Here is a 24,178-nt window from a genome sequence, read left to right as displayed (position 1 = left end):
TATCCTGCTGTCGAGCGCCTTGTCTGGCGACAGCCGGCCCAATCTGCATCCGTGAAGCCACGGAGCATCTGGAGCTGGCCTTTATATGCGAGGCTGAGAGATTTGGTGCCTTTCAGGTATCGAAGGATTCGGCGCGCGAGCTTCATGTGTTGTGGGCCAGGATTCGTTAAGTGCCTGCTTGCCGCTGAGACAGCGTATGCGATATCACCTCTGGTTCCAAGCATGACATACATCAGCGATCCGATCAAGCGCTGGTATTCGTTCTTAATATTCGACGGGCAGATGTATTCAGGATCGTTCTCTGGCAGGGGTGAAGTGTCGATCGGCGTGCTGATAGGGGCACAGTCCAGCATCTCGAATTGCTGAAGGACTTTGCGCACGTAAGCCTCTTGGCTGAGATAGAGAATTCTGTTCTGCCGATCTCGTCGGATGGTCATGCCGAGATAGTAGCTGCACGGGCCAAGGTCTGTCATATGAAAACGATTTCTGAGGCTTCGTTTGATCTTTTTTATCTCTGCAATGCTGGGTCCGATGATCAAGAGGTCATCGACGTACACTGCAATGTACATGCCACTCCGAACAAAGATACTGAGATCGGCGTTGATGGGCTCAAAGCCAAGATCCCGAAGGAAATTGGTCAGCGTCTGATACCAGATACGAGGTGCTTGCTTCAGGCCGTAGAGTGCCTTGCGAAGCTTGCAGACCCTCGATGTGCCGTCTGTGATGTGATGAGGTTGTTCAACATAGATCTCATGGTCTATCTCGCCGTATAGGAACGCTGTTTTGACGTCCATTTGTTCGATCTCGAGATCCAGAGCAGCGGCAATTGCGAACAGGGCTTTGTAGCTCATTGGTTTGACTACGGAAGCAAATGTCTGATCATAATCGACACCTTCTTCCTGGGTGAAACCTCTAACTACCCATCTGCATTTGTGGCGGACGATTTCTCCGCTGGATCCTCGTTTGAGTTTGAAGATCCATTTTCCGCTCAGGACTCGGCGATCCTTGGGAGGATCGACCGCTTCCCAGGTTTTGTTTTGTTTGAGTGATTGTATCTCTTCGATCATTCCTTTTTCCCACTCGAGCCAGCGTGGATCATTTTTGGCCTCTCGAAGGGACTTTGGTTCGAAGGGTTCTATCTCTTCCGCCGCTATAGTCAAAAAGGTTGGAATAACGTTCTTGTCGGGGATATTCATCAATGCGAGTTCTTCTTGGTCATAACCGGATGTGTCTTGAAAATTTTGTGTGTCACGGAGCTTGAGTTCAGGGTGGCGTTCCAGTGAGTCTTTTTGCACTATGTGTTTTGCACCACCCTCCTGAAGCTCGGAATAATCTAGCCAATCTGGGATTCGCCCTTGCTGTGCATCGCCTTGTTGCTGGTCGCTACCCGGTGGTGATTCAATCCTGAGGACGGAATCCTGTGAAGCAGGTGATAAGGGTCCAAAGGTATCTTCACTCCGTGGAGGCGAAAAGGTGATGGCTCCTCGGCCAGCAACGGCGGGCTGCGAGTTATCATTACTACTCGACTGAGGCAGATGCACTTGCACTATGTCGTCCCATGATCCAGGCTGTGTCTGTTCTTGTGGTGCCAGGGATATTTGACGTCCCGAGGCTGGCACGGATGCATGTCGCATACTGGCCGACGGGTGATTTATTTGCCCCACCGTCTCACTCCCCCCTGCGGCAGCAGCCGTTGCCACAGGAAAGCTCTGCTGTTTGGCTCCCACGTCTTGTATGGTCTGCGTGGAGGGAGTTTCAAGGACTTCATAAAATTCTGCGTTTGGCGTACCAATGATTCTGCCGTCTTCTAGTAGGATGCGATAGTTCATATTGCCTTCGTATCCCAATAGTAGACATGGCCTTGTTCTTGGTCCCGTCAGCTTCTTTCTTTGTTTAGGGGGAATTAGATACTGTCCCTTGGATCCTATAACTCTCAGCCGTGATAGGTCAGGTTTGTCACCATACCAGGCATGGTACGGAGTCATATTGCGTTTAGATGATGGTGATCGATTGGAGAGGTATGCCGCCGTTCGCGCAATCTCTGGCCAGAATTTTGTTGGCAACTTTGCATGCGCGAGCGTTGGTCCAACTCGATCGTAAATTGTCTTGTGGGTTCTTTCTGCTACCCCATTTTGCTGGTGCTGGTCGACACCCGTGACCTCGGCTCGTATTGCCCTTGAGAAGAGAGTAAATTTCATATCTTCTCCCACTTGCTCCGGAATCCGGTCAAGGCGGATTCGCCTGCATTTGCGTTCAGGGCGCTCATTGTGGTCGAGAAAATGCCGCAAGGACTCAATGACGTATCCTTGTCGTCGTGGTATAGGGACAATCTCAATCCATCCAGTAAAGTCATCAACAATGGTGAGCCAGTAACGGCTGCCGTCGAGGCCCTCCTCAAACGGTCCTGCAACATCGATATGCAGGAGCTCCATGGCGTATTTGGCTCTTTTGCACACTTCTGAACGGCGATGTGGGACTTCGACCATTCTTCCCTGAAGACAAGGGTTGCAAGGTTCGCGTGGCGCATTGTCTTTAATGCCGTGGGCTTGCTTTTTCAATCGTTGTATGTTCGCACCGCCTAGGTGAGCGAGCCTATGGTGCCAGAGTGCCGACTGCGGGCTGATATGATAGGCCGGAAAAACAAGTTTTGCCCATAAATCAAGTGCATAGACTCCATGGTATTCGCTTGCAGTGAACAGATTTCTCCCATCTGATTTGTTCCGAATGATGGCGCCTTTGCTCGAGAAATCAATCTTTGCCCCCCCGATTGAGAAGCTGCAACACGGATATGAGATTCGCATGTGCAGTCGGGACGAACAGAACGTCATTTAGGACAAGCCATTTCTTCCTCCCTCGGACATTGCATAGGACATTTGCTATTCCTATGCCAGAAGGAGCCGTCGAGGTATCGACACTGCGTAACGGTGGACCATCATATTTGTCCATCTTGACGAATCTTGTGGCATTGTTGCAAACGTGCTGAGCACATCCGCTGTCCACAATCCAGGCGTCGTTGATCGAGGCGGACTTTGTGGCCATCATACTGGGAAAGAAGTCAAATGTGGCAATGTTTCCTTCAATTTCGGCGCTGAAAGCCGCGTTGATATCTTGTTTTGAGGCCTGTGTCGCCACAAACGTCGGTCTTTTGGGGTCTCTCGGTCCTTCTGAATCGTCGTCTTCATGATCCGTACTAGGTCGCCGCTTTGATGAATTGCGAACACCGGTGTGCGCTTCTTTGGGTCTTGGCCTGCGCGTCATTCTCTCCTTTTCTTGATCCTTCAGGCTACGATCCTTTTTGAAGCAGTGTGACTCTCTATGATAGGGTTTTCGGCAGAAGGCACAGAAAGGAACGTTGTTCATCTCGACTCGGCATGTTTTCCCATCTGGAGACGGTATGACTTTCCTGTCTCGAGGCTTATGGCTCAGTGTGAAGGCAGGAAGCGCATTCGTATCTGTGGGCTGGTCGCCCAGCTGATCCTTCCTATGCTCCTCCTCAATGGCCTTATTTTCGATGTAGTCAAATGTAGGAGCTGCTTTGGTGATATTTCCGTCCTCGTCTCTGTCATTGACTATGTCCATTTGTCTGAAGATATGGTCGCGAAAGCTCTCATATTCCGGGCCTAATGCATGGAGGAAAAAGAAGGTTCGTTCGATCTCAGAGGTGACACATGCGGGGTCGAGTAAGAGTTTCTCGGCATGGATCTTCCTGATCTCGGCCCCGAGGGCTTGTGCACTCCCACATCTTGCCCGGGTAAGTGACATGTACCTCCTCTGAAGATTCACATATGTTCCTGAACCTTCTGGCTTGAAGTTTTCTTTTACCGCTTTAATCAGTGAATGGACTCGGGTGATATCGAAAGCGTTTATTCGCTGAGCCGCATTGTGGGTCAGCTTTGCTGCGATCATTGCCGAGTAGAATGTCTGGCGGTGAGACCATTGCTGCGCTTCCTCCTCTTCCAGAGGTGGGATGGACTCATCCTTGGACACAGGAGATATTCGGAGAAACTCCTTGACTTTCTGGTTCCACTGCGACCAGTCGTTGGCATTATCGAGAGTTGGTATGGCGTGATAGAATGAGCTCAAGCCTAGCTGTTCAAACTTGTTCGAATCCATCGTGATGGTGTTCAGGGCTCTTCGGTGCTAAAGAATTCAGCGCTCGACGAGCCACTTGAGCAAACTGAGAGAACAGAAGGCGTATGGTTTGATGGCTCGGGAGACCGTGCCTCAAGACCAAACAGCTCCAAGCTTGATATCTCGCTGGGAGGACTGGAGCTGATGGAAAGAGAGCACTCCGACGAGCTTGGAGTAGGTGTATGTGATGGAGGGATGTATTCACTGTCTGGTAGCTCGTTTGGCTTTAGAGAACTGCGATATGATTCAAAGAAATGAGGGAAACGGTCACGGTCCACTATATAACGTGGCTTTCGTTCTGCAAAGATTGAGGGTCTGTTTGGCCGGAGGTTGTAGCGATTTGGGTTGTCACCATTCGTGCCCAATGGTGTATCTCCAATCTCGTTGTTTGCTGAGCTGTAATAGCTATGCCTTGGTACTGTATTGGAGAATGCTGGCTGAAATTGACTTGAAACGTAGCTTTCTGTGATATGTCGGGGCCTTATATTGACAGGTACGGCAGCTAGTGCCCGGTGTGTGCGCTCTTCTGGAGGTAGTCTCCTATAGGCCCGGCCGACTGAGTGTTGGGAAAGTAATGGAAACTTCGCCTTTTGGATCTGTGTGAAGCGCCAATGACGGATGCATCGAAGATAGCACACCAAGTTGAGCTCTTCGTCAGACCAGTTATGCCCTTTGTACGACCCTTGTCTTCTTGCCATAAATCTGAAGAAAAGGCGGATCGACCTTGTTCGAGAGCATCAGGGTATTGAGGGGTAAATGGAATCCCATCCTGCCACAGATGGTAGATTATTTCCTCTTGGCTGGGCAATGTGATACGTCTGTAGCGGTGTGGCACGTCTGCAGCCGTCATCTGTTGTAAAGCAAACCCGTAGACTATGATTGGCCTGAGGAATATTCGTAGCGGTGTGACGATTGATCCAAATCTTGAGATGATTTCGCACAATCAATTTTCTCCTGGTCGTGAGAAAATGTCTTCTTGTTGATGTACTAAATGAGTAGTTCCAGTTTGGTCAACAGATGAAGCTATCACTTAACGGGGAAAAACTTAGGAGCAGGGAGTAGAGTCTCCAATTTGAGGTGAGCGGTGCCGGGCTCATAACCTGTTGGTTTATTAAGTGATGCTTCAATGTTCATAATATTGAGGGGAGTTGATTGTATGCTGTGATATGTGTATTGTCTAAGATACAAGTAGACCAAGAGACAGAGATACACGTATGCACGTGATCCCAGCCTCATTATCTCAGTAACCGGGATATTTCAACATCGTGCTACTGTCTATTCTTTTCCTTAATGAACCCAGCCATCAACAAGTGCTTCTTTATCCAATACCCTTCCAATACCATTATTGTCAGATAACATGGTCAGCCTATTATATACTGTTCTCATGGCCTGCGCGGGAGCCTTAGTGGCTTCAGCAAATCCTATTCAGCATCGCGATATGGTTTGCCCGGCTGGCCTTTACAGTAATGCGCAATGCTGTACCACCAATGTCCTGGGAGTCGTTGGTCTCGATTGTAATACCCCTTCTGCAGCTGACAACTTGAATGATTTCAAGAAGTCTTGCACATCTGCCGGAAAACAAGCTAAGTGTTGTTTCCTTCCTGTTGTAAGTCAGACAGGTGCAAGAATTTTATGTCGCCAAGGTCTTGCTAACCAAGTCCTCTTATAGGCTGGACAAGATACCCTATGTCAATCCCTTGATTAGATCCCAGTGGGCCTCAATACGGCCCTCTTCGAACCGCCCCGACCCGCACCAAGAACAGCAAAGGACGGGTATTGGGTACTGATTTTAGACCCGCGAGTCAGTTCCTAGAGGGTGCCCGCAGTTCTACAAGCAAGACATACACCAAGAGATGTGTGACTTGGATATTTCATGTATTTTGGGCTGTGCTTTTCTTGTTTCATCTTTTTACATGGGATTTGAATAAAAATGTCTTATATGAATACTAGTAGGTATCGAGAAGAGTTATTTGTGACTTCGTATGTTTTTTGATCTATAGTCTAGAGTATGCTGTCAGGGGGAGGAATTGGTGTACTGGCCAGTACTGAACATGTCCAATAGAATCAGATGATTGATTGATCCTCGGTCTTGAGATCGGTTGAGCGATCTAGGGGTCTATATCTAGATATGGCGTCTTATGACACCATAATTCCGAACCCCATACCAGGGTGCATTGGGTGAGCGATGAATAAGCCTATCCTAAAGGGCCCTAGTGGTATTTGACCACCCCTCCAGTTCGTCACCTTTTTTAATCTCAATCCTCGCAATAAACCTCCCTCTCCGATTATGGATATTTTATTCGAAACTGGGCATCTCTCTTGTAGAAATGTGATGCCAAGTTTGATTGTAAGGTAATTGTGTCTGCTGCATGTATTATGGAAAGCTTGGTGTGATTCAGATTGCTCGCCCTCTTAGCACTGGAAGGGTCCTACTTTCCGTAATGCCCGGCGGCATCAAATCAAAAAACGGCGCTTTTGAATCTGTCAATCTATTGATCATATAGCCATCCACATGTATCCACATGTATAGGGCCGTGTAAATCCCGCTGAGTACTTCGGAAGTCGGCATGGCTATCCCTCCTTTCTCGGCCCACCCCCCTCCGTCTGTCCCGGCCCGCCTCCCCAAAATAATGTTATTATTGAAAGATATGGCCCTCAAAGTCTAGGTCTCAGCCATGCTTGTACTCCTTTCGCCTTCTATACTAGGTATTGCAAAGGGCCAGGTCGTTCCGCTAGCTCCTGCACAATCAAATTACAGCTTGAGCCGCTAAGTATATGACTCGGATTATGGTGGAAATAGACAATTTTTGAGTCGCGAGAATGGCCCGGATGGTGACGCAGAAATGAAATATTAACGTAATTCCCGGCCGATTGGAACACCCGGCCGTGCGGAACACCCCATCCAAAATCGCGTATTCCAACCTTCCTACCTACTTCAACCACCCACCATGCCACCAATTCGCTCTGAATCTTATCAGAAATCTGCCAATCAAGAGGGCAAGATCTTATTAGCCCTTAATGATATCAAAAATGGCCGCGTCAAATCTCTCCGCGCGGCAGCGAAGCTATACGAGATACCGCTTACCACCTTGCACGCGCGGACTGAAGGCCGAATTTCACGCGTTGATAAGCGCCCATCTGGTCATAAATTGACCCAATTTGAAGAGGATTCGCTTACTGAGTGTATTATCCCTATGGATTCACGTGGAGCAGCGCCTAGACCCGCTACTGTAAGAGAAATGGCCAATATCCTTCTTGCGGCACGGGGAACCAATCCTCCAGCTACTGTTGGCAAGAATTGGCCATCAACCTTTATTAATCGACGTGAAGAGATTCGCTCACGTTTCTCAAGACGTTACGGCTACCAACGCGCACTAAATGAAGATCCAAAATCACTACGAGCGTGGTTTGCCACCGTACAACGTGTGATTGAGGAGAATGGTATCCAACCTGAGGATATCTACAACTTTGATGAGACTGGATTCGCGATGGGCCTTATATCAGCGCAAAAGGTGGTTACGCGAGCTGAATAATATGGCCGGCGATCTGTCTTACAGCCAGGAAATCGTGAATGGGTTACTGCTATTGAAGCAATCTGTGCAGATGGCTATTCATTACCACCATGTGTGATCTTTAAGGGCCAAGTTGCTATTGCAGGTTGGTTTGATAACCTACCAAAAGATTGGCGATTTGAGGTCTCAAAAAATGGCTGGACTACTGATGATATTGGTCTACGTTGGCTACAAAACCTATTTATCCCATCAACAAATTCACGTATACGTGGTCGATTTCGGCTATTAATTCTTGATGGCCACGGTAGCCATCTTACACCCCAATTCGACCGAATCTGTGCAGAAAACGATATTATACCACTTTGTATGCCTGCACATTCTTCACATCTACTACAGCCACTTGATGTTGGGTGTTTTGCTGTGCTAAAGCGCGCGTACGGTCGCTTTATAAGTGATCTTCCACGTGTTGGATATAACCATATTGCCAAATTTGATTTCTTGGATAATTACCAACATGCGCGACTAGAAGCCTTTCAACTAAATACTATCCAAAATAGCTTTATGGCTACTGGTCTAGTGCCAATCAATGCAGAGAGAGTGCTTGCAAAGCTTAATATCTCTCTACGAACACCAACACCACCAGGAAGCCGACCAAGCAGCAGATCTAGCCAATTTACACCAAAGACACCCAGAACTGTTATCCAGCTCCAAAAGCAAGCTTCAATGCTTAAGGAACTACTAAAATAACGATCTAATAGCCCTCCAAGCCCATAAAAAACTATGCTAGATCAGATTATCAAGGGCCACTGTATATCACTACACAATACTGCACTACATGTGCAAGAAAACGCTAAACTACGCCTAGCGAATGAGAAGAAACGCCAGAAACGCAATCGATCGACTAGGCAGATACCCTGTGATAGTGGTCTAACAGTTGAAGAGGGTCTACAGCTAGTTCAGCCGCTAGACCAGCCAGTTGAAGTTTCAGCGGTAGTATCGCATACGCAAGGCGAATTACCTATTCAGCCAGATCGGACGGCTACCAGGGCACCACCGAGATGTAGTGGGTGCAGGGAGATTGGCCACAGGATCAATACATGCAAAAATCGCTATATTTAGGTGAATTAATGGGTGCTGATTGAGATAATCGATCTTGAAATTTCGTAATGCAGATATGTGTTCCGCACGGCTGGGTGTTCCGATCGGCCGGGAATTACGTTAGTGGTATTCTACCACTTCTTTAGTTCGTCAGATACATGAAAATGAACTAGATTTCTCCCCGATTTCGCGTGTGTTCAAAAATAGGCTTTCACCGCTTCTGACAGTGAGTGACGAGACTTCACTTCATGTTCTGTGCCTCACGAATACTGTAATGATCCGCAGACTTATATTACTTGACCCGTCAAGTCAGGGCTTCAGCTTGTTGGGCAATGCAAGTAAGACGCTCTAGGATTTCCACTTGGTGTTCTCCAAACTATATATCTCTCAACAGCATCACCTTCCGCATCGTCTCACCTTTCATAGAATGTCGACGTACCCCTAACAAATCCCTACCACGGCTAAGCAACTTCTCTACTGCGACTTCAGCGGCTGGGATGGCAAGATAATCCTGGCTGCGGCTGTCATCCGCAGGTACTCATCCTTGTGCATCCTCCACCAGGCAAATAACGGATCTTCATCTTTTCATCAACTGTCACCACACTTTCCTCGAAGTAGCGGTCAATATCTGAAGGTTGGATCACTTGTGGCTGCAGTTTTTGCAGGACGCGCGCCGCCAGGCCTTGCCGCTTGTTGTCCTAATTAAGTTTTGACATTGATTGCTCCAGTGACGGTTTTGATGGATATTGCTCATGCAAGGTATCCTTAATAGATCGAATCACTTTTGGTGCTGTCACTAGCCCGAGCTCTTTATCCAACAAGAGTGTCTTGAAGCGTGGATCAAGGACAAGAGCTACATAATAAGCATCCTGGGCGTCCATCAGATTATAATATTATTTGTATTCCTTCATCCCCGCGGAGACGGCAGACGTAATGACAGAGCTAAGCCCCGAAAAGCCGCCTTGTGCAGAAGCTGCATCTTCAAGCATATCGTTCAGTTCGGAATAGATGTGAATAGCTAGGCTGATCTGGGTTTGTCGCCGGGAAACCAGTTGAGTGAACTCATCGAACTTGGAGAGGGTCATTTCCAGCTGTTGTAGCTGCAACCAGTCGTCAGCCGAAAAGGAAGGGAACTGGGTCTGATGCTCTATCCACTTCCGGATCTGTGTTTTGGCTTGCAAGGCTCCCTTGATCATCCGGTATGTGGAGTTCCAGCGGGTTTCCACATCATACTCGATGAACTTGTCATTCAAGCCATTTGCTTGGCAAGTCACTTTCCATTGCTGTCGTCGTTGAGGTGTCCTCAAGATCCAGCGAGCCATGATCCGAATCCGGGCTAACGCGGACTGCCGTCTGATTTTCTTATTTCCCTGCAAGAGATCACAGGCTTCAATAGCAGGTTTGTGATCTCCGCATTTCATCCCCGAGAGGATGTCGCGGACCATGAGGTTAAGGACACGTGCAAGGCACCGGATGTAGCTGTCAATACCTTGGAATCGGAGACGTCCTTTACCAGGCACCATGTAATTCTCCGAGTTGCAGTCTTCCAATGGGTTCAAATACAACTCAGATGCTAGCGTTTCGTTATTTGATGCATTATCAGCTGTGATTGTAAGCAGCTTGTCCTCAAAGTGAGGCTCGATAAGCATCTTCTGTAGAGGTTCCGCCATGTTTTCCCTACTGTGGGATCCAGCAAGCTCACTGAACTCTAGGACTCGTTCTTGATGTTTAAAGCCAGTGGAAACACAGTGGCCGATAACTCCCAAAATGGCTTTCTGGTTCTTGCTTGTCCAGACATCCAAGGAAAGCGCAATTGTGGAGCATGTTCGTGCTAGCTCATCGATCAACTGGATCCGACAACGATCAAAATCCGCATCGATACAGCAAACAACCGTCCGAGAAAAGAAGGGAAGAGGAGCATCCGGTAAGTCCTTGAATATCTGTTGGAACATAGGTGACTCGATTGCCGTAAATACTACATCATCTGACACAACCCATCGAAGTATGTTCTGTTCTAGTAAAGCTCTGATATCATGCTCGGCTCGGGACTGGAATATCGAAGCAATTGAGAGCTGTTTCGTCTCGCTGGAGCCCTCACACGGGTCCTCTGAATCGGAATTCTCAAAATTATTGTGCTTGGCTAGGTGAATCTCCATGTTGCCTGTCGATGTTGCCCTCGCCGAATCTGTGGTTTTCCAGCCACAATGAATACATTGAATCTCTCGATCCTCGAGCAGCTGCCGGCTTCACCTGGATTGACATTGCTTGCCCGGAAGAGGAATGACTCGAAATTGAATCCAAATCCATTGATTCAGCGGCTTAATGCGGGATTTGCTGTGCAATTTGTATGACCGTATGGCGTCCGTAAGGCTTCTAGAGCCCCCTGGTGGAGCATACCCCGAAGGAGTAGGTAGCTTGAGATGTAGCTGACTAGTGGAGTCCTCTGGGCCAATTGATTCTAAGCGATCCGATGGCGGATCCCGTCTGAGTTTCTTTCTGTTATGATCTTCAATATCGTCTTCATCACTTCCGCCATTCAAGACCTTTGGGTGCGCAGTGGCGGTTCGATAGATGAGCTGCTGGAAGCATCATTGTTCGAGGCCTGCATCAGCATCGGACATTCGGAGGTTCTGAACCGCCATGGAAGCGGGGGCTTGAAATGAACAGCGAAAATACAACCGCACTGGACGGTCGGTCATTATAGGATTGGACTACGTTCCTACAGGGAGGACCAATACAACCTTGGCCACTCACTAGAGATCAATGCATTTCCCGCACCTATTCAAGAACCTTTTACATAGGAAAGAAGGGATCTTTCAATTGCAACTGAATTTAGGTATTTCAATTATTGGTCAGTTCGTTACCGCTCAGCTAGGGATTTGAGTTGCCATCTTGCCTCTTATGTAGCCTTAAGAGGACGACTGGTTCGTTCTTTACGCGCACCTATCTTGGCAAATTGCTTGCATATGGTCAGGTTCATATTCGACTACGATGGTATAAATGTAGTAAACATTGGTATTTGGAATGCGAACAACAAAGGGGTGGCCAAATACTCAAGACACAGCGGGATTAATCCCAAGGAAGACTCTCTATTTTCTCCCAATAGCTTTGCACCACCAATCGACGTTTCACGGTTCCTTTCGCTGTTGTTTGAAAGGGATGGTCTTTTGTTGCAACAAGGATATGACCTCTCGAAATTTCAGCCTCACAAGGAAGATCATTATTGATCTTCTGAACCAGTGGCCAAATGCTTTCAACGAGCCCTTCGGGCAATCGGACATGCCCCACTTGTTCCCAATTGGGCTCCACAATGAGAACAGCCCTCAGAGCCTTATTGGTCGTTATGATAGTTTTGTGAACAAACCTGTGGCCCTCCAAAGCCAGTTCTATGGGACCTGGATAGAGAAGGACACGGTTTTGTAGCTTAGTCATATCATCTTCTCGACCAACATGCTTCCAGAGCATTTCGTCTTTGGGGTGTCTCAGGAATAGGTCTCCTGTACAGAACTCAGATATGGAAGGAAGAACGTGGAAGACACAATGTGTATAACGACCCAGAGGACGAGGTATAACGAGTTGGTGGTACTCCCCATGTTTCCGCATCTCTATTGGATGATTAGGGTTCCATTCAAAATATTCCCAGTCTGCTGGTTCCTTTGGCTGTAGAGCCGAGATACAACATGTTTCAGTGAGCCCGAAACAAGAGTACAAACGTGTCACACGAGACAAAATGTGTCCAATGTTAGCCGACAAAGGCATTCCAACAAAGGCAGTATACGTAAGCCCAGATAGAGCCTCGATTCCCTCTGGGCAGGAGCCTAAGCTTGCTAACGTATCCGAGATAAATAATCCCATCGTTGCCCCTGTGTCGGATAAAATTCCTTTCAGTACTGCACCCGTCAAAGGTGCGTCTGGACCGAGGACAAAATGGGTACCATTGAAAATTGCTGCCGCCCAAACGACAAGTCCCGTCCCGTGGAAAAGGTTGGTCTTCAAAAAGAGTGGAACCTTTGGGTCGATCGGCCAAGGAAGGGTACTAACCCTTCCAGTGGGGACAAGAATGTGCCTGTAGAAGTCCACCGCGGTGAAGTATCCGTGTGGGAAAACAATCTCTTTGGGCAAGCCTATCCATAGGGGAGTGGGGCATTAGTGTCTTTTCGAAGATAATTCAGAACTATCTCTTACCAGTAGTTCCAGAGCTGTGAAGTACAATGGCGGGCTCCCGCTCTTTAGCGAGGTGGTACTCGCGGTACCCAGTGGGAAATGCGACCGCGGGCTTATCAAACAAGCTCCACAGTTCCATTACCTCCCAGACCTGGAGTAGCTTGAATCCCTCGCGAATTTCCTGTATTTTCTGGTGGTACTCGGACGAGAACAAAAGATTCGAGCAATCCCCTGATTTCAGGAGGTATTCAGTAACAGATTTCGAGGTGCTAGGCGCTAGGAGCATAGCCTTTACTAAAATATCAGTGCGATGAATACCAGACGCGAATGACTGTCGTACTTACGCAATGATCTAACTTCCAGCATGCAAGTACGAATATGGCGTAACGGATGTCATTTGGCCCGATGTAAATCAGCCGCGTCGAGCGAGAGCGATTCTTCGGAGCCACGCTCCGTTCTATCCACCATGCAAAGTTGTTTACCGCATTGTTCAAGTCACCAATAGTTATTCGACGCCACCCTTCACTCAGTCGTTTGAGAGACAACGGATGTATACAGAACAGACGATCCGGGCTTTTAGCAGCCTCTTGTTCAAGAACATGGGTCAACAGACGTGGCTCGAATTTTGGACATTCCATTATTGTAATCTCGCAGCCGGCACAGGACTTCTGGAGTTCAGAGTGAGTTGGATGGATCTATTTATGTTCGCATGCCGAATGGGGTCTCGTGTGTATTTAATACTACGAGTCAAATTCCCTTGCATATCCGCACTCTCAATGTTACCGTACTCCTTTTTATCACGATCAAAGTCGATACCACAATTAGGTAAATGGTCTTCTGCTTTGTGTTATAGGGCTTTGTAGTCACGAAATTATCCTGGATGACCTCTACTGCTTCGGCATTCACTATATATAGGGGTTTCAACAAATGAAAGGAGGAATAAAACAGGGGAAAGGGTCATCTTTCAGATTACGGTACTTTAGCTAAGAAAACATTCCGTAGCCTACCAGGGCGCCACACTTTTCAGAGTTAGTCCCGCATCATGTGGCTTAAGATCTTCGAAGCATGCCGCCCTTCAAAACCAAAAGTGGCTAAGAAGTTTATGATACATGATTTGGACGTAGTTGGAGAATCTTTTATATCAGATGAGGGGAAAAGTAAAAGTGCCTCCATTTCACCAATGAATTGAATTTTTCACTAAGACGACTGAAAGAGCCATAGCCAACCAATCTCCTGATTTCGTTTCCTTACATAAGCTAGTAGAGAATCATGCAATTACACTTTCTTGCGGGTCCTTGCTCTCTTTCAAGAAGTCGAACGATGAAGGGAGATCTGATATCATATGGTCGAGAAGCGGTAGGCGATGCGACCTCAAGGGTGTGCACCCAGCCGCGCGGGACGGTATGCGCTAAGTGGGGTGCTCAAGGTATGGCTACGTAATATTCGATATTCCGTAAAGAAAAAAGACTGTTTATTCAATTATCGCAGATCCAGTTGGTGGCTGGCTGAAGCGGGGCTCACAAGGGGTCAACGCAGATCGCGGAGTGCATTCCGGAAAAAGAATCCTACCAATCTCACACTTGACATAGCTTTCAAACACCAGATCTTGTCAGGGTTGTGTTTACGTCGCTTCCGTACGCCGGCTATTCTTTTGCATTTTCACTTTTGATTGGCTAATCATCGCGAAGAAAAAGTTCAAATAGTCCCCTCATCTATTCCTACTGGATTTTCTGTCAATCTAAGAGCGGAAACAATGGAACCTCTCCTTTCGATCTTTGTAACGATCCTTGGTTTGATCCTTACCACCGCTACCGCGACAAAAGATGCCTAAACGATTTAGAGTGTATCAGCTGGTATGGAAATCCTACCTGGTGCCCCGCCGGTTGCCAAGTGTCTACCCACAAAGTCACAGGCCATCCGCTTGTGCACCATTGCAAAAGGCCTTGCAACAACGATGAGCAGAAATAGTGTACCTCCGAACTATGCGTTCAAAATAGGCGCGACTCTGACACATACCCAGGTAGCGCGGTACTTCCAGACGTGCATTAGAAACTTGTGGAAGTCCTGTGAATACAGAAGAAAATATCTGCATCATCGAAAATATGAATCAACCTGTGGAATATAGCACAACAACTGGGCTGTGTTCGGTCGATTCCTAGCGTGGACTTGACAAAATACGGGTCTGGAAATGAAGAAATCGTCTTCAAAGTGGCAGTCCACGCACTGCCGCAAGGATTGAAGATGACCTGTGGTGGACTGTCAGACAAAGGCGCGTCAGAGTATTGGCGCAAACTTGCCATTGGCCACAAGGGTCTCGACTGCTCTTTCTCGCATGTGGGTAATCTTTGCTGGGCAGACGATCAATCTGTCATGGACCGCATCATGCAAACTGGGCAACAGGAATGTGATCAGGCACAAAGTAGCTTTCACCATGAAACTGTCTTTCACCATGAAAATGTCCAGCGTGACCTGTTTATTTCTGCTGTATTCGGTGGACTTGGGTTTTAGGACCTGGCAACAATTATCAATGGCATTACATCATGCTAAACTGCGGGTGTTTGCCAAATTGAGAATGAGGAGACAAAAATGTGGGGACGTCTCCTTATCACTGCCGTACTTAGGCCACTCCCATCATATCACCCTAGACTGACACAATCTATCACCATCTTTCAAATAACAGGGCGTAGCGATGGTATTTATGTCGCTCAGCAGAAAACTATTGAAGCTGTAGTTACTATGCGACCACTATAGTTATCATGGAGAGACAGAACTGCATTAATTTTGTTCACCTCAAAACACAAGTGTTATCAGTGCTTCCTATATAAATACTTCAACTAACTGCAAGTCCCCGGTACCCAGCACAATTCTAATAGCTTTATAGCCTTTTCCGACTTATGAGCATTTTAGGCCACCGGTCTATCGGCCTATTTGCCTCTTCGTATAATATATCAGAGCTCATTTATGTTACTATTTGTTGAAAAAAGCCGTGGTTTGGCTATTCCGGATTGATATTACCTAATATCATGTTCGAGGCTTCGGTTTCTCCTTCCTCTCCAAAAAGGCCCATATAAGTATACAAGACCGACCAATGGCAATGAACCGATCATGAACAAAGCTATCAGGGTAAAACACCAACCCCAGCCCATAATGGACAGCATTTTGTCAACGACTGCCGCAGAGAGAGCACCTAGCCAGCACCTCACTAGATCTGCCGCCCCAGAAGTTGCAGCGGCTTGTTCAGGGAACAGATCCACCAGAAGGACATAGATGACCCCGAGCAACGAATTAGCACAGAGGCCAATGAGGGCCTGGAAGAAAAGTGAGATAGCCAATGGCAATCGTTTCTGCATGGCCCAGCCATATGCAACGAAGGCAAACGCAACAAGTAGCATAAATGGTGCGGCAATTTGAAGTCTTGCAACCTCAAATGGGAAACCTGTGTCTTGTATCTCTTTTGGCTTCACTGCAGTCTCTTCTCGGTAATTGGCTCGAGATCTGGAAAGCCGGCGGTAGTTGACATCGATTAACTTTCCACTAACTATCGAACCGATGCCCCCGGCTATCCCGTAAGGACTAGAATAAAATTGAGTTTAGACAATATGGACTGCTCAGGACTGGGAACATGACTCACAGAAAACAGAGCCCAACGTATAAAGTATTGAGGCCGTATGTTGTACCAAAATGATTTGCTGTGGTCGCCCATAATGCTGAAATGCCGAAATAGAGCAAGCTGGTGTACAAGATAAGAATGAGTGCGTCTTTTCCTTCAGAATCGTGAACGATCTGAAGATTTTTGAAACGTTCTTTTGCTGTTGAGATAGCTCCCGGCGATGTTGGTCTTGTATGTATTGTTGGGGGAGACTGCGCCCGCCGTTCAGGAATACCTGAAGCAACGGCCTCCTCCACCATACCCCTGGGTCCACCAGACCATTTCCGACCACCTTCCGGGCAGTTTCTGGTACCACGAGGGTATAAACCACCAGGAAGCTGCCAGAAGCGATGGCAAGGAACCAGAATATGCTTCTCCAACCTGAATGCTCCCATAAAAGTCCACCAATCACGGGGCCAAATGCAAAAGCTGCCAAGACACAACCTTGCATTGGGCCGAGGTATCTCCCTCTTTCTGCTGGTGACGCGATGTCGGCAACAACCGCGAACCCAAATGGAATTCCACAGCTACTTCCAATGCTTTGAAGGGATCGTAGGACCATTAGGGCAATGTAACTGTCTTGAAGTGCAAGCCCAATATTGGAGACAAAGTATAAAAATAATGAGAGAATCCAGGCTAGCCGTCTTCCTTGCAGGTCAGAAATCGCAGACATCAAGGCTGGTGAAATCCCCTGCATCAACATGTACACGGTGATGGTCAGACTTATCAGGGTAGGAGACAGATGATATTCAGTTGCGATGACCGGGATGACTGGGAGAATGATGTTTGTCGCTATCATGCACAGAATCATTCCCAGGCTAGTAAGCGAAACAACGAAGATTTTCTCGTTATGGCCTCTCATGCAGTATCTTTCATCCTCTGTCGCTGCGTCATTTGACACTGTTTCAGGCATGATTTGTTCCTGGCTCACCAAGAGTTCAGATTCAAGTTGTGAGCCTTTCAATGGCCCCGTTTCAAGTCGAACATCGGATCGGTGATTTGCGGGCATCTTGTGTTAGATTGAGGGAATATGTTCCAACGGTAGAACAAAGATCAATCTTCTCCGGCCGAAGCAGAGAAGATGATATGATATATACGCAGTAGCAGTTATTGGGCAAGCTAAGCCTTCCTTGATTACCCGTCAACCCGTAAATCAGTAAGGGATAGCGACGTGCACCGTTGCATTCCTTTGAGTTCCACCTTCATATCCCTTGTGATTTGCATTTTTTTCGGACGCAAAGATGTCCAAAGATTATTGGTTACATAAGCGCGAATCATTGGTGAATCAGATCAACTAGACCCATTGTGAGCCGTGACAAGCGAACTTACGGATAGCCGCATGTAGTATAATTCTAATCTGTTCAAAAGCGTATGGAGGGCACAGACATATTAAGAATTGAGTCGGCCTACTGGGAAGCAGTGGTAAGGCACGGTCCGTGGTGATGATGATTGTTGTAGTTCAGAGGTATGACTTGTCTTATCATTCTAGTGGGAAACATGAGGCTATATATACAGCGAGAAGATCAAGTTGATTTCCAATCAACTTGGTTTTTCGTATACATACTTCGGGATTAATTCCGATGGTTCGGCTTGGTTCCTGATCTGCACCAGCCTCATATCACAACAATGATGAGCTCATTTCCCCGATGTAGCTCGCTCTATATATATGCTGCTATGCGGGAGTGCTGTCAGGCTGCCGACAGCCGGAAGCTGGTCGCCAGCCCACTGGGCGACCATCAGGGGACTCGCTTTGCAAGTTGCTGATCAATCGACCTCGAATTAAAAAAAAATGTAAACCGTACAAAAGAAATGCGCGGACGCAAACATTATAAACACAAGCCAAAATCAACGAACATCATTTACCCCTGGTTGCAGGTTGGACTTGTCTGGGCCCCGCTTCAACACATCATTCCCACGCCCTCTTCGTTCCAACCGTCCAGTTTTGTCGGCTGCCGCTTGCGCGCTCGTTTGGATCAAGGGAGTACAGCAGGCCTGGCACTGCACTACTAATGGGAGCCATCCTTCTTCTTCCGTCTCACTGTCTAAGGGGTCATTATCTCCGCTCCTTTGTCGTCCCCTTCCTCGCCTAGAGTCGTATGATCGACTATCTGAAATTGGCCCAGAAGACCGGTCTTGAATATGAAATCAGCAACAATCGTGCGCGCCTCTAGCCTAGTCAGGAGATCGTCTCGACGGAGAGCTATTCCCTTGCCGGAGAGAGCGCTCCGCATCCAGTCGCACTCGCTATTACCAATGCCCGTCATAAAGTCCAGGCCTCACACTAGTTAGTTTCAAAGTGTGGTGATATGAGGCTGGTGCAGATCAAGAACCAAGCCGCACCATCAACATTAATTCCCGCATTGTCTATACGAAGAACCAAGTAGATTTTCAATCAAATTTATCTTCTCGTTGAATATATAGCCTCAGTTGTTCCCTCTGGTACAAAAATGTCGATCTTCGTTTGATTCACATCAGGTTATGAGCCCGGGAGCAAATTCTCGGGTACCATTTCTACTCATCCGAGAATCATCCAAACATCTTGATTACATGCATCTACCCTGCTTCGCAATCACCACTATAAATGCGCAATGGGGATGGTTAGTGGAAGATTAGCAGTTGTAATCCAAATGTACCTATCCCCCGATTCTTAGCATAAGTGTCGAGTTTAGGATACAACTGTGGCTCCTACGAGACATGCAATTGTCAAGGGTTGAGATTAACTAGTTATTGAAATTTACGGTGACTCATCGAAGATATTTAGAGAAATGTAAGGCCGGTGGATATATATCCTAATGCGGACTAATGCGATTGAAGTGGGGCCTTGGTAAATAAAGAGTGTTTGATGCATGAAAGCAAGTCTCCAATGTCATCTGTTGCATCTCTTGATCGCAGGGAAATCCAAGCCTAATGGCCCTAGTTATGCCAATGTCGATGTCAAAATTTCCAAATCAAAACTAAAAGGCAAAGAACTCTACCATCCGAAGTGGCTTCGGTCTTAATAGGTCAGATCTAAGATAATATGGTCAGATTCATCATTGATTCATCGTCCGTTCATCTCTCGATACAAAAATGGATGGTAAACACCAATAGGCCCTGCTATTTTACTGGGTGAAAATTCAAATCAGCCCCCATGGAAATCTTTCTGGAACTGCTCGATATTGCAAACATGAGTCCGAGTGTTGTACACTAGTGCTATGGAGCTACTCGGCTCATTACAGTGTACTTCAAAAAAGCCATACTTCTTTCTCATGCCCCGAGGAGCCCTGTAGACAAGCATAGGATCACTCTCTGACCCAAAAATCGTACTCATGGGGTTGGGGTTCGTCGGCAGGAAATAGCTTTCCATCAACTTGATACCACACGTAGATGACGTATCCCAAAACTGGTTGGACTCTATTGTTTTGGGTACATTCTTGTCATCCCGAAAGGGCCCCATACCCTTCGTGCTCTGTACAGTTACCCCTCCTCGAAAGTCTTCTGAGTGTAAGCTTCATTGTGGTTTTGAGCGAAATGTAGAAACTCGCCTGATTTGCCATCGAGAAGCTTTTCTTCCTCTTCACGAACTGGATATGTTTCGTCCAAAGCTTAAAGCTGTTTGGGAGGGGTGATATGGGACAAAGGATAGCACGGTCGGCCTCTCTCAACTTTTTGGCACTGATGTCGTGGCTATTTTATAGAGACCAGAAGTCTGATACGTTCTATTCGGTTTCAGCTATGATCTGTTCTATGCAGGTAGTGCTTCTGGTACCATACTTGCGAAGATGCATCTACGGAAAGCTTCCGAGTCAGGCTGTGAAACACGAACATATAATGCATTCCGTATATATTACGTTTTTACTTCGAGTCATATGGTAAAGGTTTCCTGTCAGTATCGGTGGAGATTAAGTATTGTAAGGATGTGTATTAGTTTGCTGTTTATAGACTAGCCGAGATTAGTCATGTTCACACCCATACAAGTTTGTATGGGTACAGGCATAACAATTCAGACAACTACCCATGGACCTGATTGGACGTACATTTCTGATCCGACATTTCCACTGCTGGCGCTAGTCGCCTCTTTCTTTTTCTTTTTCTTGTGCAAATGCTCTCATATTGAATGTAATGTGGAAAAATAAACTTATAAACTTGAAACAGGTTGGCGTAGCGCAGATGGATCGGAACTTGGCCGCGGTCCAACTATATCGATCTTCCAATAAAAGTCCGGAGCTCCCCGTGGCCTCATGCCCTTAGAGCGGCATCACGTCGTGTTCCCAGTTGACTGCTCGTGTTCAAAACCTTTTGCAACCTGATCGAGAGCTTTTACTACTTGTCGAATTTCACAATCCTGGGTCCGCGGGTTGATGGTACACATCCGTAGGCATACCATCCCTTTGAGACGGGTAGTCAAAATGATTGCAATATCTTCGGCTTCTAGCCTTTTAGAAATCAGGGAGCTCAGTAGATCTGGCCCAGGCGTGAATTTTTCCTTAGGAACATATCGAAAGGTGATTATCCCCATGTCTGCCGGAGATATGATCTTCCAATGTGGTAGCTTTCTTAACTCTGTTTCCACAAGTTTTGCGAGATAAAATCCTCTTGAGATCATCGCATCAACTTTATCCATACCCAGACTCTGCAGCGAGAACCAAAGTGGCATATGACGGGCTGGCCGTGTTAGCTCAATGCCGTAGTTCCATGGGTCAAGGAGATTTTCCGCATCTTCGATTGATGCTAGAACGTCTGCTGATGAGGCGAAGCTCTTTAGTGGGTGCGTTCTTTCTCGAAATAGCACCGCACCGCACCCATGTACCTGGAACAGCCACTTGTGTGCATCCCAGGAAATACTGTTTGCATGCCGAAGACCGGCCACCAAGCCCTTGTACGTTTTTGAAAAAGCCACTGAGCCCCCATATGCGGCGTCTATATGCAGCCATATGTTGTGCTTGTCGGCGATCTCAGCGAGCTCTTCCAAAGGGTCAATGCTACCCGTGTTTGTTGTTCCGCACGTGCCAACGATGACGAAAGGAATATTTCCGCTTTTCAAGTCCTGGTCGATCATCCTTGAGAGCTGAGTGGCATCCATGCGATATTGGGAGTTGGATTCTATCACTCTGATATTTCGGTCAGAGAATCCGATAATCCCAAGAGCTTTGCGCACACAGAAATGCGTTTGATCTGATATGTATCCGACAGCCCTTTCACGCCGCCACATTTTCTCCCCCAGCATTTGATCCCGAGCAACTATCAGGGCAGTTAGGTTAGCCACGGAGGCTCCTGACACGAAGTGTCCCCCAGCTGATGAAGGGAGACCGATTTGTTCACAAATCCAGGCAATGAATGATTTCTCGATGGCACAGACACCAGTTCCGGCCTTTTGGCTCCCTGAAAAGGGATTAAAGGCAGAAGTGATGGTCTCGCCTATCCAAGACTCAGGACAGGAAGGTGATGGAATAACGGAGAAAAAGCGAGGATGTCCGACCCGGAACCCGTAGGAGAATATTTCTTCCATGTCGCTCAGCACATCCTTGAAAGGTCTCGAGCCATCAGTCACAGATCCCCTACTCACAAGCCATGATTCCTGCTCTGCGCTTGGTTGAAGAATCAGGTTGCATTTTGAGGAGAAGTGGTTGCACGATTTCCCCAAAAAACGCGAGAAACAGGAGAAAATGTAATCCCATGCCGATGACTCCATAACTAGAGAACAACTGAAGAAGAAAGCTCCAAGCTGCACACCAGTGATTGCCTGTGATAAGTCCTTGTAACGTTTAAGCTGCTGTTTCGGGACAAACGAAGAGAAAAAGATGCTCATCTGATTTAAACGCTTTCCCTGATGTTGACTCAGTGTATCAACATGGGTTCAGCACTTGCTTTCGGTTCCTTGCCCCTTGGCCAAGTAGTCAAACTTTAACAACATGCATAAAGAAGCTAGGACGTAACGAAGCAAGGACGTAACGAAGCAGGGACGCAACGAAGCAAGGACGTAACGAAGCAAGGACATAATGAGGTAAGGACTTAATGAGAGACGGGGGAACCAATACAACTCACATTTATAATCGAACCTTGATATCCGAAACCATTAGGCAAGTCAAGTAAGGTCTCGACACTAGAAAGAACTGTATTCGAGTCCGTGTTGGCTGATGGTATTGCGCTGTCACCCTGATACGCACTACTCATGCGTTATGGTTAGACCTGAACCTACTTGAAGACATGCGCGTCGCGCACCTCGCCCCTGGAACGGCGAATTGGGTAGGTGGGGAAAGTAGATGAAAAGGAATATCAAATTGTGTGACATGATCAAAGTTCCCTATAGACAATAACTGACAAAGGAGAAAGAGCACTCAGAGAAACAAAACTTAAAACCGAAAATTATAACTTTGTGTGATTTGCTAGTTACTTAGAATATGAAGTTTTCTTTGGTTGTTGAGAGCGTCTTTCTGGGGTGTGAGTGCTAGCACAGGTGAAGCTTGGGTGGCATCTAAGTTACTAGACCTCGCCAAACGCGGGTTCGGGGCGGGCTTTCATTTTTCCTACACGCCCACGGGTACTGTAACCCCGTCGCGGGTTTTACATTCACAAACCCGCTCGTGGGGTTATGGAAATGTTGATTTATAAGTGATGCTTCAGTGTTCATGTTATTGAGGGTGATGGTTGAGGGTGATGGTGATGATGGTTGTTAATTGGTAAGTGATGCTTCGGTTTTCATATTAGTTATTGAGGGGGGTTGATTGTGTTTTGAAGTATGTATTAGAAAGTATGTATTAGATACAAGTAGGCTGGTTGACAGGTATATATGTGTACACTTGATCTCGGCCTCCGTGATTATCTCAGTGACCGGGGTATTCGACACATCTCATCACAATTCTCACCAACTCTCACCAACGCTCACCAACCAACGCTTACATCAACAATCACGTCACCGCCGTAGCTTGAGAACCTTTATCCTACCGACCTAATAAAAGGCCTCTATAAGGTAGCCATTGACACTGCTACCATCTACTCCGAAACAGACACCGAAGGACCCATTATCAACGTCGATGATAGGTTTTGTATGACTTCAGGATACTCCAGACATGAAGCAATTGGTCAAAATCTCCGTCTAGTCAAGTCTCAATATCATCCTGCGCCTTTCTACCATGAGATATGGGCCAAAGTTCTTCAGGGGCCAAGATGGCGGGGTCAAATATGCGATCAAACAAGAGAAGGTGCAAATTATTGGATAGATTGCACGATAATTCCTGCCAATGTATCTGACGCAAGTATCTATATCTCCTTCTCATTTGAGATTACCCCGCAAATCCACACCATCCTTGGACCTTAAGTAGCAAGCCTGGCATGATTCACTCACCGGTCTTCCAAATCGTGCTTTTCTACTCGATCACCTGGGAAAAAGGATAGTCAACTCGTGTTGGTCAGAAGCCCTTTGCCATTGGTATGATTGATCTCAATTCCTTCGAAACTATCAACGACACATATGGCCATCTCATCAGAGATGAGTTGTTACGAGAGACAGGGAGAAGAATGAAAGCCGCTTGTCGGGAACAAAATTTGGTGGCTCGAATCGGGAGAGATGAGTTTATTATCTTTTTGGATGATGCTTTCATTGTCAAGGATGCATTTCAGTGCACAAAGCGCAGGGAGCCTGGGC

At 47.0% G+C, this 24,178-nt stretch overlaps 9 protein-coding genes across 9 annotated transcripts; 1 reads left to right on the top strand and 8 right to left on the bottom strand.

Moving 5' to 3' along the window:
• Nucleotides 1-1,135: 1,135 nt before the first annotated feature.
• Nucleotides 1,136-1,634, bottom strand: N7481_001575 (uncharacterized protein; the record flags this gene model as incomplete). Its single annotated transcript, XM_057260794.1, has 2 exons — nucleotides 1,136-1,150; nucleotides 1,176-1,634. 2 exons carry the CDS (start codon nucleotides 1,632-1,634, stop codon nucleotides 1,136-1,138), a joined length of 474 nt encoding a protein of 157 aa, XP_057128626.1.
• A 560-nt stretch (nucleotides 1,635-2,194) lies between these two features.
• Nucleotides 2,195-2,527, bottom strand: N7481_001574 (uncharacterized protein; the record flags this gene model as incomplete). Its single annotated transcript, XM_057260793.1, has 1 exon — nucleotides 2,195-2,527. One exon carries the CDS (start codon nucleotides 2,525-2,527, stop codon nucleotides 2,195-2,197), a length of 333 nt encoding a protein of 110 aa, XP_057128625.1.
• Nucleotides 2,528-2,748: 221 nt separating this feature from the next.
• N7481_001573 (uncharacterized protein) lies at nucleotides 2,749-4,113 on the bottom strand (the record flags this gene model as incomplete). The annotated part of the gene is made up of 1 exon (XM_057260792.1): nucleotides 2,749-4,113. One exon carries the CDS (start codon nucleotides 4,111-4,113, stop codon nucleotides 2,749-2,751), a length of 1,365 nt encoding a protein of 454 aa, XP_057128624.1.
• Nucleotides 4,114-9,117: 5,004 nt separating this feature from the next.
• On the bottom strand, nucleotides 9,118-9,622 carry N7481_001572 (uncharacterized protein; the record flags this gene model as incomplete). Its single annotated transcript, XM_057260791.1, has 3 exons — nucleotides 9,118-9,278; nucleotides 9,313-9,439; nucleotides 9,524-9,622. 3 exons carry the CDS (start codon nucleotides 9,620-9,622, stop codon nucleotides 9,118-9,120), a joined length of 387 nt encoding a protein of 128 aa, XP_057128623.1.
• A 12-nt stretch (nucleotides 9,623-9,634) lies between these two features.
• On the bottom strand, nucleotides 9,635-10,897 carry N7481_001571 (uncharacterized protein; the record flags this gene model as incomplete). Its single annotated transcript, XM_057260790.1, has 1 exon — nucleotides 9,635-10,897. The coding sequence occupies one exon, from the start codon at nucleotides 10,895-10,897 to the stop codon at nucleotides 9,635-9,637; it is 1,263 nt and encodes a 420-aa protein (XP_057128622.1).
• Nucleotides 10,898-11,810: 913 nt separating this feature from the next.
• Nucleotides 11,811-13,543, bottom strand: N7481_001570 (uncharacterized protein; the record flags this gene model as incomplete). The annotated part of the gene is made up of 3 exons (XM_057260789.1): nucleotides 11,811-12,865; nucleotides 12,927-13,194; nucleotides 13,250-13,543. 3 exons carry the CDS (start codon nucleotides 13,541-13,543, stop codon nucleotides 11,811-11,813), a joined length of 1,617 nt encoding a protein of 538 aa, XP_057128621.1.
• A 1,603-nt stretch (nucleotides 13,544-15,146) lies between these two features.
• On the top strand, nucleotides 15,147-15,413 carry N7481_001569 (uncharacterized protein; the record flags this gene model as incomplete). The annotated part of the gene is made up of 1 exon (XM_057260788.1): nucleotides 15,147-15,413. One exon carries the CDS (start codon nucleotides 15,147-15,149, stop codon nucleotides 15,411-15,413), a length of 267 nt encoding a protein of 88 aa, XP_057128620.1.
• A 503-nt stretch (nucleotides 15,414-15,916) lies between these two features.
• N7481_001568 (uncharacterized protein) lies at nucleotides 15,917-17,563 on the bottom strand (the record flags this gene model as incomplete). The annotated part of the gene is made up of 3 exons (XM_057260787.1): nucleotides 15,917-16,478; nucleotides 16,537-16,688; nucleotides 16,817-17,563. The coding sequence occupies 3 exons, from the start codon at nucleotides 17,561-17,563 to the stop codon at nucleotides 15,917-15,919; spliced, it is 1,461 nt and encodes a 486-aa protein (XP_057128619.1).
• A 3,228-nt stretch (nucleotides 17,564-20,791) lies between these two features.
• N7481_001567 (pyridoxal phosphate-dependent decarboxylase family protein) lies at nucleotides 20,792-22,042 on the bottom strand (the record flags this gene model as incomplete). The annotated part of the gene is made up of 1 exon (XM_057260786.1): nucleotides 20,792-22,042. One exon carries the CDS (start codon nucleotides 22,040-22,042, stop codon nucleotides 20,792-20,794), a length of 1,251 nt encoding a protein of 416 aa, XP_057128618.1.
• Between the last annotated feature and the right edge of the window lie 2,136 nt (nucleotides 22,043-24,178).

The sequence above is a fragment of the Penicillium waksmanii genome, assembly GCF_028829765.1.
Source record: "Penicillium waksmanii strain IBT 27052 chromosome Unknown utg000001l:1.0-4852451.0:1.0-4856178.0, whole genome shotgun sequence".
NCBI lineage: Eukaryota > Fungi > Ascomycota > Eurotiomycetes > Eurotiales > Aspergillaceae > Penicillium > Penicillium waksmanii.
This window is presented reverse-complemented; position numbering and strand designations above follow the sequence as displayed.